General features: G+C 42.3%; 1 protein-coding gene across 2 annotated transcripts in view; it reads left to right on the forward strand.

Moving 5' to 3' along the window:
- map3k12 (mitogen-activated protein kinase kinase kinase 12) overlaps positions 1 to 11,949 on the forward strand; it is a 32,881-nt gene extending 20,932 nt beyond the window's left edge. For both annotated transcript variants that reach the window (XM_067442985.1, XM_067442986.1), the window contains exons 11-14: positions 1,533 to 2,190; positions 3,470 to 3,537; positions 8,747 to 9,032; positions 10,116 to 11,949. In XM_067442985.1, the coding sequence (XP_067299086.1) occupies positions 1,533 to 2,190; positions 3,470 to 3,537; positions 8,747 to 9,032; positions 10,116 to 10,232 (1,129 nt within the window). In that variant the 3' untranslated portion in view covers positions 10,233 to 11,949. The remainder of the gene's footprint in view (positions 1 to 1,532; positions 2,191 to 3,469; positions 3,538 to 8,746; positions 9,033 to 10,115) is intronic.
- The last annotated feature ends 6,104 nt before the right edge of the window (positions 11,950 to 18,053 follow it).

The raw sequence follows: 18,053 nt of genomic DNA on the forward strand, positions 1-18,053 counted from the left end.
GCATCACCAAGACATTTTGGACAATTTCACGCTCTCCTGACTTTGTGGGATCAGTTTGTGGACGGCCCCTTCCTGTCCCAGCATGACTGCGCTCCAGTGCACAAAGCGTCGCTCCATAAAGACATGGATGAGGAGTTTGGTGTGGAGGAACTGGACTGGCCTGCACAGAGTCCTGAGCTCAACCCGATAGAACAGCTTTGGGATGAATTAGAGCGGAGACTGAGAGCCAGGCCTTCTCGTCCAACATCAGTGCCTGACCTCACAAATGAGCTTCTAGAAGAATGGGCAAAAATCCCCATAAACACACTCCTAAACCTTGAGGAAAGCCTTCCCAGAAGAGCTGGAGCTGTTAGAGAGGGTGGGCCGACTCCAGATTAAACCCCACGGGTTAACAATGGGATGGCATTAAAGTTCATGTGCATGTTAAGGCAGGCGTCTCAAAAACTTTTGGCAATGTGGTGTATATGAAGGGCAGTTATTGTCTGTATTACACACAAAGTTATGTAAGGTACAAACACTTTGTCTTCTATGTGACTGTATATTTTATTACTTCCTTTTGATAGAAGAGTTAAATCAGAGATTTGTCAGAGACTTTCCTGATCTTAAAGTCCTTGTTTTATGCAACCGGGTAAACTTTTCCAAGCAAAATGAAGTGGTATGCTCCATTCATGTTTCTTTCTCAACTTGCAAACACTTCACACTTCTGCCAGACACAAACAGTAGTCAAACCAATAATTACATTCCTCACAGCCGTGTCTTTCCAGATAACGAACCCCTGAGAGTTTTATTCCAGAACTGATGTTTGTGAATATCCCAACTGGAATTACACACTGAATGCAAATTCAGTCACACTGCTGCATGATATTTGCTGCTTAGTGTGGAATAAGCACGAATGGGAATTCTATATAAAAGTAAGAATTTGAGAATATGAGCAATTCTCAGAGTGACCTGCCGTGCCAATGATCTGGTTCAGAGAGACCCTCCACCTCCCCAGCTCCACCTGTCTTCATCAGGAATGGGGATCGCTGTATTAGGTCAGTTTCTGCAGCAGCGTCATGTCTCACACGCTCACAGCAGCATGTCTGTGTCTGAGTTGGCAGGAACAGGCGTATCTAGCAGATATAGTTTGCCAAGAAAAAATAACGGTAGCTATATATTCATCCAAAATTGGAATGTTGCATAAAACATCTGCAAATAAACCAGTGTTTCCATTCCGTTTGTGCGCAAGAGACCAAAATCGTCACTTCAATGTACACTTAATAAACTATAAGTTGCTCAATCTGGCTCTTTTTCCTCCTTCATAAATGAGTGGCGTCTCTGAGCATCGGGCGATTGAACATGCTGAGTCTGAGTTTATTCAGGTGTTGGAATATCTCGATGTGACGTACTGTAATCTGGTGACCGTCGGCGTTAGCTGTGTCTGTCAGTGCAGTGCGACTTGGCCTTAACATGGACACTTAAAATGTAAAGTACGGTGTCACCACAAATAATGTTGTGTAACTAATGGCTTCCTCTTGAACTGCCATATCCAGACCTGACCTCCTGAGGTCCGAGATCATTCTCCCCAAGATGGACGCAGGTGTGATGCAGGTGACCGTCCCGCCGTGTGCTAACCGAGGCCCGACCTCGCCCAGCCGCGCCCGCAGGGTGAAGACCCGTCACCGGAGGGGCGGCAGGGGGAGCAGCGGAGACCTGTCAGGGCCCAAGCACCCTTCTGCCCCCAGTAGCCAAGAGCGAAAGCCCCCGTTGCCCAACACCACCGCCCCCGCCGCGCCCCTGGCTGAAGCGGCCTCGGTGGGCACCATAAGGGAGGGCCAGCTGGAGCCGCCCCCGCTGAAGCTGTCCTCCTCCAGCCCGGATCTGCTGTGCTCCACCCGCCACGCTGAAGATGGAGGCAGTGGTGCCGCAGCGACTGAAGCCCTGGGAGGAGAGGCCGGCGGCGGGGCTGAAGCCGGGGCCGGTCTGGATGAGACTCCACCGCGGAGTGACACGGCCAGTGAGGATGCGGCTTCACTGCCCTTCTCCAGCAGCCCTGATTCCCCCTGCTGTGGCCGAAGCGGAGCCGTGGGCAGACCCCATGCGGAGGAGAGAGAGGAGGGCCCCGGGGCCGTGAGACTGCCCAGGGGATCAAGCGGAAGCCACCTGACTCCATCAGCCATACTCTATCGAGCTGCCATCACGCGCAAACAGGTACGCATCCCTTTGCAAGAGAGTCCACGGTAAACGGCAGGGTTTTCAGTTCAGATTTCAATAAACATCGTACATTGGTAGGTGCCATGACTGGTCACCATTGCTTTTCACCGTTTTCCGTCACCTTTTCTATCACCGCAGAAAATGCTGCAGGATTTACATTTAGGGTTTGGGCAACAATTTAGGGTTAGTTCACCCAAAAATGAAAATTCTGTCATTAATTACTTACTCTAATGTCGTTTGGACACCCGTAAGACCTCTGTTTATCTTCAGAAGGCAAATTAATTCCTCTCTCAAGACCCATAAAGGCACTAAAGACGTCGTTACAAAGCCCATCTCACTACAGCAGCTCTACAATCATTTTACGAATCAACAAGAATAGTTTTTGTGCGCAAAAACACTAAATAACGACTTATATAGTGATGAACGATTTCAAAACAAAGATTCAAACCGTTATGAATCAGCGAATTGATTCATGATTCGGATCTCGTGTCAAACTGCTGAAATCACGTGACTTTGGCGATCTGAATCATGAATCGATTCACTGAATCATAAATCGGCCATCACTATATAAGTCGTTTTTTAGTTTTTTTGCACACAAAAAATAATCTGTCCTTGTGATGAGACGTTAAACCGAGGTCCTGACTCTCTGTGGCCATCAAAAACTCCAGGATGTCCTTCGGTAAAGAGTAGGGGTGTAACCCATTGCCCATTGGCTGCTGTCCATCATGGCCTCCTAATCATCATGACATTGGTGGCAATGAAGGCCTTTCTGAGCCATCGGATTTCAACACTAATATCTTCATCTGTGTGTGAAGATGAGCGGAGGTCTGACGGCTGGCCAACCACAGGAGGAATTAATCACACAATTTCATTTTTGGGTGAACTAACCCTTAATGGTTGTAATGCCAGATTTTAAATCTATAAATCTCAGAATTGTTAACTAGAGGCGCCGTAACCTGTTACATCTATTTCAGTTGATATTATATTTAACTTTGAGTAAAACCAGTCAATTTAGATGTTACCAAAAATGGCCAAACAGTCATAAAGTTACCACACTGCAAAACAGTAAAACCTGGCAAAAGATAGTTAAAGTAGCCAAACATTTCTTTACATTTGTACTTTTTTTCAGTGCTTTTCTGGGCCTCAGTCATTAAGCATGTTTTGCCCATTTTCCTATAAACACATGTTATTGATATTTATTCATATTTATAAAAAAAAAATCCTATTCATATTTATTTAAAAAAAAGTCTGAATGAAGTGTGTTGAATTCCACCAGCGACGTGGCGTTTCCTCTGAAGAAGAGGAGGGTGAAGTGGACAGTGAGGTGGAGTTACCAAGAAGACGGTAAGAACATCATTTATTCATTCTGGAACATTTTCTTGTGAACTAAGATAGTTGGGAGTTGCTTTGTTTGTTAGGCTGCCTTTCCAAATCCATAATAAAATAATGTCTTCTTGTTTTGGAAAATTATCATGCAAATAGGCTGCTATTTTTCAACAAATCTGTGTTATGTATTTGGAGTTATGTCAAAATGGTTATATTAATAATATAATTAACTACAGACACTACAGTGTAATACAGCAATTACACTACAATATGACACTGATGGAGGATAACTGTTATTGATCATTAGTGATGTTGCTGGCTGCTGATATTTAAAGGCTGCTTGACCCAAATGAGATATTCTGATCCTGAGAAATGGTCATATCCAATCAACATTGTATGGTGGGGCAAGTGTAGACACGATATGGGCTTGAGGATTCAGATAGGGCCGACATGGAACTGATGGACAAACACCTGTAGGGTCCATACTGGGCCTTATTCAGATAGGGCCAACATGGAACCAAACACCGGCCAAACACCAGTTTGTCAGCAGCCATATCACCCTGTAGCCCAAGACTGGTTTCCCACTGAAGCTAAGCAGGGCTGAGCCTGGTCAGTACCTGGATGGGAGACCAACTGGGAAAACCAGGAGCTGCTGGTAGAGGTGTTAGTGAGGCCAGCAGGGGGCGCTCACCCTGTGGTCTGTGTGGGTCCTAACGCCCCAGTATAGTGATGGGGACACTATACTGTCAAAGAGCACCGTCTTTCGGATGAGACGTTAAACCGAGCCCCTGACTCTGTGTGGTCATTAAAAATCCCAGGATGTCCTTCGATAAAGAGTAGGGGTGTAACCCCGGCATCCTGGCCACATTTGCCCATTGGCCCCTGTCCATCATGGCCTCCTAATCATCCCCCTCTCCTGATTGGCTTAATCACTTGGTCTCCTCTCCACCAATCAGCTGGTGTGTGGTGAGAGTTCTGGCGCAAAATGGCTGCCGTCGCATCATCCAGGTGGAGCTGCTCATTGGTGATGGTTGAGGAGATTCCCCCTTCAATGTAAAGCGCTTTGAGTGCCTAGAAAAGCACTATATAAATGTAACGAATTATAACGAATTATGTAGGGCCCATACTGGGGCTAGTTTAGATAGGGCACACATGGAACCCACTGACATGTCAAGTAACCTTTTATGTATATATAACTTTTTACAACACAGATGGTTTCCTACCAGCTTTACAGTGATAAACAGGATTTAAAATGAATGCTGTAAAGCAGCTGTCAAAAGATGGCAGTCATTATTCAGTTGAAATCAGTTGTGTTAATTCATTCAATATTAATTCAATAACTGTGTAAAGTACATCAACTATGAAAGGAGTTCAATTCAGTAATAAAGGAACTCTGCAGAAAACAGTGATGTCATCATCCAGCTAAGCTGAGTTCTCATCCAATAGTGTCAAAGCATTCAGTTCAGTAATATTGCTAAATTATAACGTGTACAAACAATTAAAGAAGACAGTGGCAAGGATCCCAAATTCCATCAGAGACAGAAATGGAAAACAACACCTTGGGAGAATCCAGGCTCAATGAACAAACCCAGAGCCAGTGTGATTCAGGCAGCATTACAGGTCAGATGTCAGATTGTGGGTCGTAGCATTAAAAATATTTCTTCCAGTTCCTTCTGCTTGAAGATCTGATTCATCACGCTGGTATGGGGATGAAGCTGGCCATAGGGTCTGTCCAGAGGACCTGTCTGGTTCTTATGGTCTTTGCTGAGGATCTGTGCCGTGTCGACGAGGTCTTCACAGGGGACTGTCTAGTTCACACAGTCTCTGCTGACATTCAGGGCTGCGATGAGGTCGTGTCTAGGTGCAGATCCACCTTCTGATCTGGATACGGCTGACTACGGTAACCTCAGGATAAGGCTGAGACAGACAGACTTATATTAGTGTAGATGGCTTTCTTCTTACGATGTAACAAGTACATCTGGTGTTATGGGAAGTGTTCCTGGTTTACAGTTTACCTAATTTAAGCAGTCTAGCAATCCTTTAAAAGGATTTGAATAATAGAAATTGATAATGTTCTGTGTGTATGCCATAGTAAAGAGATGTGTTTTTAGTCTAGATTTAAACTGACAGAGTGTGTCTGCTTCCCGAACAATGCTAGGAAGACTGTTCCAGAGTTTAGGAGCTAAATAGGAAAAGGATCGACCGCCTGCAGTTGATTTAGACATTCTAGGTCTGATCAACTGGCCAGAGTTTAGAGACCGCAATAGACGTGATGGAGTATAATGTGTTAAGAGCTCGCTTAAGTACTGGAGCTAAACCATTTAGTGCTTTGAGTAATAAGCAAGATTTTAAAATGTTTAATAGGGAGCCAGTGCAATGTTGACAGAACTGGACTAATATGATCATACTTCCTTGTTCTAGTAAGAACTTGAGCTGCTGCGGTTTGGACCAGCTGGAGTTTGTTTATTAAGCGAGCAGGGCAACCACCCAGTAGAGCATTACAATAATCTATCTATCTATCTATCTATCTATCTATCTATCTATCTATCTATCTATCTATCTATCTATCTATCGATCGATCTATCTATCTATCTATCTATCTATCTATCTATCTATCTATCTATCTATCTATCTATCTATCTATCTATCTATCTATCTATCTATCTATCTATCTATCTATCTATCTATCTATCTATCTATCTATCTATCTATCTATCTATCAGCTGGAGTTTGTTTATTAAGCGAGCAGGGCAACCACCCAGTAGAGCATTACAATAATCTAGCCTTGAGCTCATGAACGCATCGACTAACTGTTCTGACAGTATTCTAGGTTACAGTGTGCAGTGGTTTAAAACATGTTTTTTTCAGATTTAAGTAGCAGGAAATTATATTTATATTAAAATTATATTAATGTTTAATTTCTGAATTGATAAGTTTTCAATAAATTTTGAAGTTTTGCCTGGGCGCAAAGAAATAAAGAGCTGAGTATCATCAGCATAACAATTAGGGCTGTTTCGAATGCCATTTTTTGAGCTTCGAAGCTTAGGTGGCAATCAATATCGAATATTCGAAGCTTCGGTGGGTGGGGCTAAATATATAATAATAAGTCGGTTTGCATTTGTATTATCTTTCACGACTTCACGTTTCACTCTTCGGCATCGTAAATGTGTTGCGGCAGACCCAGTGGAGTGCAGTGTTGCATTTGGTGCAATATGATCAGGTGGCACACATTCTTTAAATATTAATAAACATTTAATAATCTTTAAAATAGAACAGTTTCCGGTATGCATTACACGGGCAGGTTTATGCTCCGAAAACGCACAGTGCACAAGTGATACAAAACACAAAGTCTGTTGAGAGCAAGAACTTTAATAAGGTATTAATAACGAACCTTTCTTTAAAACAAATGAATCCCAAAACAGAAATTAAATTAGTAACACACAGTGATTTCAACGAACTGTAATAAATAAAGAACACGGTAGCATGCTTATAAACAGTTGAATAAGAATAAATTAATTGTTTTTAAAATGACACAAAATGTAATATCTATTACAATTAGTTTTATTCTATATAAGGGATTTATTTTGTCTTATTCTCACTTTTTGTTAATTTAAATCTTTAAAATGCGCGATGCTTTTATTGAAAGCATGTTGCGGTGTTTTTTTTATTTTATTTATTAGTATTATTTCAAGCATGAGTGAGAATGAGTCCGCGACGGAAGTCACGTGTTGAAAAAAACAAACGAATATTCGAATCTCAAAACTGAAAATCGAATGCCACCTCACCGAACGAATATTCGAATATTCGATTATTCTAGTACAGCCCTAATAAGAATGAAAACTAACGCCATGCTTCCTAATGATATCTCCCAGTGGTAGCAGATACAGGGTGAAGAGCAGCGGTCCTAACACTGAGCCTTGCGGTACCCCATACTGAACTTGTGATCGGTGTGACATCTCTTCATTTACTGCTACAAACTGATAACGGTCAGATAAGTACGATTTAAACCATGCCAAAGCAGTTCCACTAATGCCAACATAACTCGAGTCTATTCAGAAGAATATTGTGATCGATAGTATCAAATGCAGCGCTAAGATCGAGTAACACTAATAGAGAGATACAACCACGATCAGATGATAAGAGTAAATCATTTGTAACTCTAATGAGAGCAGTCTCAGTACTATGATACGGTCTAAATCCTGACTGATTTGAGATCGGCCTGCAATTGACTAATTCTGTAGGATCAAGTTGTCCATTTTTTATTGAGAGGTTTAATAATAGCTTGATTAAAAGTTTTCGGGACATATCCTTATGACAAAGATCTATTAATGATATTAAAAAGAAGATCTATGACCTCTGGAAGTATCTCTTTTAGTAGCTTAGTCGGTATAGGGTCAAGCATACATGTTGTTGATTTTGATGATTTAACAAGTTTAGCCAGTTCTTCTCCTCCTATAGCAGTGAATGAAGGGAATTGTTGCTCAACGTCTGACTCGATACTGTAGAAAGCTGTTGCATGGTTATAATCTTCTCTATAATAGTATCAATCTTAAAGAAATTCATAAAGTCATTACTACTGTGCTGTTTGGATGTTGAAGCTTTATTTCTTGTTGATTTAGTTTTTAAGGCCTTTGCAGTATGGCCTGCAGTAACACTGTCCTTCTATGAAATGCGAAAAACCTCCAGTTTTGTTTTCTTTCAGCTGCGCTCCATTTTTCTGGCTGCTCTCTTCAGGGCCCAAGTGTGCTCGTTGTACCTCGGCGTTGGACTATTTTCTTTGATGTTTTTGAAGCGCAAAGGAGCAACTGTGTCTAAAAAGAGAGAAGTTTCTGTTACAAAATCGAGTTCTTTAAGCTATCTGGGATGCTGAGGAGATTAAACTGATCAGGAAGATTATTTATGAAGCAATCTAGTGGTAGGAGTGATAGTTCTACCATATTTGTAACAGGGAGTCGGTTTTGCAGCCTTGGCTGAATGAAGTATACACGAGACTAGATAATGATCTGAGATGTCATCGCTCTGCTGAAGAATTTCAACTGCGCCAACATCGGTTCCATGTGACAAACCAATTTAGAAACCAATTTAGAGCCAATTTAGAATTTGGGGCTAATTCACATAGGGCCGACATGATAAGTTTCTTATAGTAAGTAGAATGTCTAAAGTGGACAGACAAATATAGTTGTTGTTTAATTGTTTGTTTAAATGTTCTCTAATATCCATTTTACAGACGGCCGACCAGTATAACCAAGTGCCAATCAGTATCCACTTTCAGCTCAGAGAACCTGTCCGTTTCCGAGGGAGAGGAGGGCCACACCACTGACCACTCCCACAGCGGCACGCCAGATGTGGTCAGTACCAACACCGACGAGCGTCTGGACGACCGCAGCGATGACCTCATCTCCCAAGGGTCTGAGATCCCAGTGGATATTACAGACCCTACTCTGTCTGAAAGAGAGGCCGCCGCCCTCGAACTGGAGAGGGCCAATTTTGACCTGGAACAAAATATCCTGGAGGTACTGGTATTGAGTGAAACCATAAAACACGCTAGCTACGTCTACATGGACACCTTTTGCTCCAATCGAAATTAAAAAATTTGGATGAATCCGAACAGTGTTTTAATCAGGGGTGGGCAACTTGAGATCCACTTTCCTGTAGAGTTTAGCTCTAGTCCTAATCGAACAGAACTGAACAAGCTAATCAAGATCTTCAAGCTGAAAGTTTACTCACCCTCATGTCATGTCCATGTCTTTCTTTCTTCAGTGGAAAAGAAATGAAGGTTTTTGATGAAATGGTTTGTCTAGATAAGAGCCTTCTTCATCGTCTGCTGTCGTTTAAAGCCCTCTGAAGCGGCACTGATACCGTCATCTGGACCCTGAGCCGTTTGAGGCCCATTGAAGTCCATCATATGGAGAAAAATCCTGGAATGTTTTCATCAAAAACTTTCATTTGTTTTCCACAGAAGAAAGAAAGACATGGACATCTTGGGTGACATGGGGTTGAGGAAATTATCAGCAAAAGTTTATTTAAAAGTGAACTAATCCTTTAATAGATAGCTGTAGGAAGGTGAGTTTGATCAGGGATGGAGCTAAACTCTGGAAGGAGAATTTGGAAAGACACGACAGTCTGTTCAACAGCCATTTCTGGGTCATTGCACATGGTCAGAACTTACACTTTTCATTCCGATCAAGTGTTTACATATCCTATTGAATGGATTAGAGAAGGATTGGGCCAATTCCTTCCAATTGACGTGGTCACATGTGCCTTTTTTATTCGGACTAAGCTACTAGTTCAATTCCAAATAAGAAGGTCCATGTAGACACTGCTAATAACATTGCCATGAGAAGAACAAAAGCTGCCTTAGTACAGGGTTTTTCAGATCTGCCTCTGGATGTCCCCACAGAGTTTTGTCTTATTAAACACACCAGTAAACCACAGGTAGGTGAGTTTAATCAGGACCTCCAGGACCAGACTCGAAAAACCTGTCCTTCTTTTTACAGTTCTATCTCAATGGCTGTGTTCGTCCAGCGCTGAAGAGTTAATAGGCATCATATATAATGTGTCCAAGAGTTTAACCATGCTCTCTGTCCTGTTCCCAGACTCGCGCATTATGTGAGGACTCGGATTGTGACAGCGCTGAACTCGACCAATCAGGGAGCGGAGAGCCGAGCCGTCCCCCGAGTGCAGGAGGCTGGGGCCAGGGTCCCCAAAACTGAAACACACACACACACACACACACGTGAACCCGTGCAATCAAGCACACACAGGCATCACACCAGCACACACTTTCACGTTTGGTTGCACCAAAGCGAAACTGATTTTGTGAAACACGTGTGCGCACACATCATCTGAGAAACGCAACGATACAACGGTAAACACTAAACGACTAGCCACCTAAAGAACAAACACACTGACACACTGGTCATATTCGGGATCGCAAACTGCCTCATGACCAGGACGTAGCCACGGAAAATATAGGAAGACAAGTAGTGCAGCAAGACGAGGATTGCAGGAACTATGAGAAAAGATCAATGCAATTCAAAACTTCAGGGCATTCCCAATAATGAAGCTTTCGCTCGGTTTGTGCTATTCAAGCGCAGATAGACTTCTAATCGCGTCCGTTAATGTGTGAGAGGCTTGTGGTTAGCAGCACCACAGAAGTCGAAGAGTGTAGATGGAATCTGAATGTGTAGAGCCGGATGAAACTCCTAATCGCAGGAATCTTCCTCCTTCGGCCCGGATAAAGTAGGTTTGCCCATAATCCGTTCAGACATGACGTAAATGAAGTGTGTTGCTCTGGGATTGGGACCGACTTCACTACTATGTACAGAGGCTTCCTTTCCAAAGCATTTACAAGGTGCATATACAAATGTGATTACGACTATAATGTCCTGTAAATATATATTTAGTAAGCTAAGTCTAAGAATACAAAAAGAAAACTATTTGTTAAGGTAATTGATCAAGAACACGGTCCAGTTTGGACAGTTCTCTCCTGTGCTTGTGCCACCCGACCACGGCAGCTCAAACCGGTCTGGAGATCAGCAGACCGTGTGTAAATGTACAGTCATATAGTCAGGTGTAGGACCTTTGGGTGCGAGTATACTGAACGGCACATATAAACGTACACCATCTATGATACGGAGATATCTGTTCCAACTGTCCGCTCTCCTCTGACCTCTCGGATTATCTTTCAATACTTTTTCTTTCGTAGGGACATGCAATATGTACATTTCAACTAATCTGAAGAAAGCACTTTTATTTTCTGCACTGTAAAAAATAAAGTTAAACGAATAAATGACAATAAAAGTAATGTATATGAATTTTAGCTTGCCAGATGTAGGTCTGAGAAAAGGTAACGTCAAAAACGAACAAAATGCATGATATACATTTTTATGTATTTTAATTTTTAAATCGATTGTTTTTATACATCTAAAGAAATGTTTGCACCTTTTTTACCTTGAATGTGTAATGTTGTGTTGCTTGTAGGCACTTTACAGTAGGATGTTTATATACATGATCACTTTCTCATGTTGCACTGAAAATGTATTTAATGGTGGCTCCACAGATGCAAATCTCCAGTCACGGGAGGATGTAAAGGCGACCTTTTTAAAGGTTTCCGAGATAACACCTCGAACCACATCTTTTTTCTGACGAGGAATGGAAATTGGACAATTGAACATTGGCAGCTCTATTCTGACTGAAACTCAAAAGTCCTTCAATTGGTTACATTTACATAGACAGCAATAATCTGACTATGAAGTTGCTATGTAAAGAAAAATACATTTTTCAAGCATGAATGAACTGAGATTACTGAAGTCATGTAGACACCTCAATCCACCATCCTACAGCAAACCATCTGATGACACGTTTATGTTTGTGAACTTGTAAAAATACAAATATATAATTATTAAATAACTGCTAAGCTACAAAAAAGCCTCATATATTGCTTTCTACTCTTGTGCAAACGTTGGTCACTACCCAGGCTCTAGAATCAAGACTCTCAACGGGAAATATTCTTGTTTTATCTTCCTCCATATAAATGTGGCTAATGCCAGACATGAGGTCCCCAGGATAAAGAACTACAAGTAAGAGTTGCTTTAAGAGCAAATTTCAACTCAGGTGAGTCATGAGCTATTGTTCGGCTTTGCAGAATCATATGTTTGACAGTATGCAGAAGCTGCCGTCCATGACTGGTAGCTGGACTAACCTCTATGGGACTAACCCCACTACTGTCAGAGGATTGGGTACGAATCTCCAGTCTGCATTTAAAGGCACACTAGCTCATATTTACTTCTGAAGGCAAAGCCAGTCATTTGATCTTGCCTGCTATTGGATCGGCTCACTCCATATGTGAGAATATTTTGCACTCAAAAAAATGCTGGGTTAAAAACAACCCAAACCCATTGATTGGGTTGTTTTAGCCCAGTGGTTGGGTTGTTTTAGCCCATTGATTGGGTTTAAGCCCAGTGGTTGGGTTGTTTTAGCCCATTGATTGGGTTTAAGCCCATTGATTGGGTTTAAGCCCATTGATTGGGTTTAAGCCCATTGATTGGGTTGTTTTAGCCCAGTGGTTGGGTTGTTTTAGCCCATTGATTGGGTTTAAGCCCATTGGTTGGGTTTAAGCCCATTGATTGGGTTGTTTTAGCCCATTGATTGGGTTTAAGCCCATTGGTTGGGTTGTTTTAGCCCATTGATTGGGTTTCAACCCATTGGTTGGGTTGTGTTAGACCATTGGTTGGGTTTAAGCCCATTGATTGGGTTTAAGCCCATTGGTTGGGTTGTTTTAGCCCATTGGTTGGGTTGTTTAAGCCCATTGGTTGGGTTATTTTTGCCCTATGATTGGGTTGTTTTAGCCCATTGATTGTATTGTTTAAGCCCATTGGTTGGGTTGTTTTAGCCCATTGGTTGGGTTGTTTTAGCCCATTGGTTGGGCTATTTTAGCCCATTGGTTTGGGTTGTTTAAGCCCAGTGATTGGGTTGTTTTAGCTCAGTGATTGGGTTGTTTTAGCCCATTGATTGGGTTTCAACCCATTGGTTGGGTTGTGTTAGACCATTGGTTGGGTTTACGCCCATTGATTGGGTTTAAGCCCATTGGTTGGGTTGTTTTAGCACAGCGGTTGGGTTGTTTTAGCCCATTGATTGGGTTTAAGCCCATTGGTTGGGTTGTTTTAGCCCTTTGATTGGGTTTCAACCCATTGGTTGGGTTGTGTTAGACCATTGGTTGGGTTTAAGCCCATTGATTGGGTTTAAGCCCATTGGTTGGGTTGTTTTAGCCCATTGGTTGGGTTGTTTAAGCCCATTGGTTGGGTTATTTTTGCCCTATGATTGGGTTGTTTTAGCCCATTGATTGTATTGTTTAAGCCCATTGGTTGGGTTGTTTTAGCCCATTGGTTGGGCTGTTTTAGCCCATTGGTTGGGCTATTTTAGCCCATTGGTTTGGGTTGTTTAAGCCCAGTGATTGGGTTGTTTTAGCTCAGTGATTGGGTTGTTTTAGCCCATTGATTGGGTTTCAACCCATTGGTTGGGTTGTGTTAGACCATTGGTTGGGTTTACGCCCATTGATTGGGTTGTTTCAGCCCATTGATTGGGTTGTTTTTGCCCAGTGATTGGGTTGTTTCAGCCCATTTATTGGGTTGTTTCAGCCCATTGATTGGGTTGTTTTAACCCAGTGATTGGGTTGTTTCAGCCCATTGGTTGGGCTGTTTTAGCCCATTGGTTTGGGTTGTTTTAACCATCGGTTGAGTTGCTAAGTTAGCAGCAAACTTGCCAAAATAACACACATTTTATCCCCCAAATGCAACCCCAAAGTTACTTATGAACACGATCATCATTTCTGAGAGAAATAGTGAAGGTGACGCAGATACGAACAAGCTCTCCCATTAAGTTCCCAGTGGGTGCCAAACTTCCCCAGTTTCTGTTGAAGCCGATACGGAAGTGCCTTAAACTGCAGTTCATCAACTGTCCTCAAGAGTGACCTTAAGAGTGGACTAAACCTCTCCTATTACCGAGGATATGGTTCGGCGAAACAGCTACAGAGTAAGACTCACAATAGGCATGTTCCTTCTTTTTGTATTTGTTTAAATAGTCAGAGCTTAAATGAAGCATTTCTGTGATCTAAGGTTGACATGAAATGACAGCACAATACAAGGCAGACGGGCTCCTCAAAAACACACACACACACACACACACACACACACACACACTGTCCTGCTGTGCTCTACCTTGTGCTGAAAAAGCTCTGGCAGAACAGGGAGACCAGGTAGGCTATTACACCTAACAGAATAATCATTTAGATTAACGTTACTGTTTAATCCAGGTCACATGCTCATGTTTCCTTTTCATATTTTATAGATGTAGTGATACTCATATTCAGACGAGTTTATTGCTGCATGTGACCATCAAACATCTAAACTCCCTGAAATATGACGTCCAGTACCCCTTTTCCAGCAGAATGAGCCGGTGCTAGTTCAGACCCAGTGCTAGTATCAGTTCTAAGTTGGTTCGACTGAGGAGCCTTTAAGAACCCGGTTGGCTTTCCACATGTAGAGAGCCACCACAGAGCTATGGGTCTTACGGCACTGTACACGTCTCATCTTCCTCGCTAGCGTTTTAGCAATACTAGCGAGGCAGCGGGAAATACACACACACCAGGCTTGATCAAAATGCATCGGACCGATCCGCGTATGATATCAAAATACAGCGCGAGCGATTCAAAAGCATAAGGAGTCGTTTGCGCTCGCTGTATTGAACTGCATTTATATAGCACTTTCAACAGACCCTATGGCCATCCAAAGCACTTTACACTTTCCCTCACATTCACCCATTCACACACCGACGGCAATGTCAGCCATGTAACGCTCATCCAGCTCGTCGGGGGCTCATGGACACTTCGACACTTGGTCAGGTGGAACCGGGGATTAAACCACCAACCTTCCGGTTGTATACAATCTACATGAACCACTGAACCACTGCCGCCCGCAAAATGGCGGTCACAAGTTTGTGTTGGTCTTGTTGATTACGGTAATGCCCTAAGGTAACTCTGCCTCCAGCCGATGACGTAAGCGGTTCTTACTTCTAGCCCAGCAATGATTTGGTGCTAATTAAGGACTGCTTTTCCTGTCTCTGAGCTGGTGCTTTGGCTGTGGATAGACAAAGAACCGATTTTGAAACTAGGCTCTGGCTCCGAACTAGCACCAGCACTGCTTTGGTGGAAAAGGGGTCCAGGAGGAGCAGGGGGATTCATATGTGTAGGCCTCTGCAGATGGGGCCATTTATGTCCAATTCTGCTACCAGTCAGTGTCTTATTCGCTTATTCAAAAACAAAGATCTGGTGATTAGCAGTTGTACACGGTGGTAGGAAACGTAGTCGTCTTGATTTTGTGCACACGAGCAGCTAAAACCATAACACTGACAGTTGATGAGCTGTTAAATAAGGCTTTGCTATACTATGTCCCCACTAGAAATGTTTTTTCATTTATTGCCTCTACAGATTATACTACTCTATATTTAAGAGGGAGTATGGAGCTTCATCATGCTTGAACACCCGGAGGAACGTCTGGAGGTTTACAACAAGGAACAGTGTGAAGCATGTGCGGATGGAGTCCAGCGCTGATGGACAAACACTCATCGCTTCGGGCCCTAAAGAGGACACAGACTGGAGAACACAGTGGAGAAATGCTCTTTATGGGTTCATCAGGTTTGTCCCAAGCGGCTCCTCCTCCCGCGATCCCTCTTGAAGCCGATACGGAAGTAATGTAAACTGCAGTTCCTCGTCTGGCCACTAGAGCGGCTCCAGAAGCCGATACTGAAGTCATGTAAACTGCAGTTCCTTGTCTGGCCACTAGAGCGGCTCCAGAAGCAGCAGAATCTCATTGAGCCTCATGTTAAAATGCCCAACGTTACAGCAGAATAAAACATGTTTACAGCCTGAGACAAATTGTGGTTTTGGTCTTTACGGCTAATTTTACCCTTCACTCATTCGTTTACGTTATATAAAGCCTTAAAGTTTGCATAATTAAGGCCGTGGTTACTTTGACTGGCAGGTGGATAGCCATTTATCCGCCATCTATAGTCATTGCGTCACCTAAGCTCCGCCCACATCACCTAAGCTCCGCCCACATCCCGCCTCTTTGCCCATTTTCTGTTATCTGGGATTGACACGCAATGATGCGCTGGCAAGATGGCGACGCCCAGCTCGCCCCTACTTTACGCTTCAGAACGGCTTATCGGAATCCTATGGGTGACGTCACGGACACTACGGCCATATTTTATTACAGTCTATGATTTGTCCTGAAGGCAACACCGGTGGCAAGATTATGTTTTAACACATTTACACTCTAAAAATAACCCAAATTGGGTTGAAAATGGACTAACCCAGCAATTGGGTTGTTTTAACCCAACGGATGAGTTGTTTTAACCCCGCAATTGGGTTGTTTTAATCCAGCGGTTGGGTAAAATGTTGCTAAAGACAACCCAATTGCTGGGTTAAAACAAACTCTTTTTTCGATCGCTTTTTTTCATATCATATTTTTTTGTAATTGTCATAATTAGGTATCATTCGAAAGCTTACGAACTCAAATTTCATCCTGTGAAAACCGTTTTGAAATCAGACGTTGCGTAAGCATGGAAACCGTACTCTAAAGTCTTCTAGCGGGCTCCTCCCCTAGTGGGCGGTGTCATGTTTCATAGTACGAAATGTATTTGAACTACTTCACTATTACTATCAAAATCTTTTATAATCTTGACAAAACACAAATCATTGGAAAGGGCTGAGTCTCAAGGTTCCATTGTTTTATGCCATACTTGCTGTCTGTTTTATGATGGAAGTGATATTTGGACAGAAATTTAAAGGAAAATACATCAAAAAAACAATCAATGGAAACTGAATGACACCCGGTGGCTGTTTTTGGTACAGCGCCTAAACAAAATCTCATGGGGACTTTAATTTTTGTGATATCAACTTGGAACACAACTTGGTTAGACAAATGACTTTGGTTTTATAGTAATTGTAGAGTAAACAATTTTTGTAAAATACATATTTAATATTTATAAAAAATATTTAGTACTGTATTTTTCATTTTCAATAAATTTAAATTTCCATAAATGTTTCATTCTTTTTTATATTTTGAAATGCTTTGACTTCAGCAATACTCTTCTGAGTGTCGGCCTTAAATCAAGACCAAACTCATCCCTTTAGTGCATTTTCGTGACTATTCTAAAAAAGTGGGGTGACAGTTAGGGGTTAAAACAACCCAATTGCTGGGTTAGTCCATTTTCAACCCAGCTTTGATTGTTTTTAGTCCAGCATGTTTTGAGTTTGAGTTCATGTTTTTGTCGGTTTCATGTTGAGATAACCTCTCGTGTTACGAGTTAAATGGGTATATTCGTATTCCATGGACCCATCGTAGGCTCTTGACAGCAGACCTCACTATGAAAAAGACCCTAACGCATTGTGGGACTGAAGATTTTTGTTTTAGTTTCTTTATTCTCCATAATCCCATTTAAAACATTTAAAATAAGATTTGTTGATTTCTGTCAGGAAACTGCGAATGAATAGCCGAATATTCCTCCCGCTAACCTCCTAGAGGAGTGCTAGAGCCAAAAGTTGTGACGCCCGAGTGCAGAATGTGTTTCCGCAGACCGCTTCCCTCCTTTGAGTCTTTCACGTGCTCCAGGCCATGTGGAGAAGCCTCTGGGACGGTCACCACAGGATTTGTCTGAAAAATTCATATTGTTTTATTATATTTAGTCAGATTAAAGGGTTAGTTCAGCCACTAATGAAATGTCTGTCATTAACTCCTCTCCCTAATGTCGCTCCACACCCGTAAGACCTCGTGCTATATGTATTTCAATATATCACGAGGAGAAGCGAGACCGAGAGGAGCTGAGGGAGGACAGGAAGCTTCAGCGAGAGACAGAGGAGAGCGGGAGAGAACGGACAGATTGTCTCTTGAGAGATTGGTAGAGAACTACAATTTTCGTTTTATAAATTAAAATTTGTAAATGAAACATTATTGTTCTACACATTATGTTTGTTA

This window comes from Pseudorasbora parva, chromosome 5 (assembly GCF_024679245.1).
Source record: "Pseudorasbora parva isolate DD20220531a chromosome 5, ASM2467924v1, whole genome shotgun sequence".
NCBI lineage: Eukaryota > Metazoa > Chordata > Actinopteri > Cypriniformes > Gobionidae > Pseudorasbora > Pseudorasbora parva.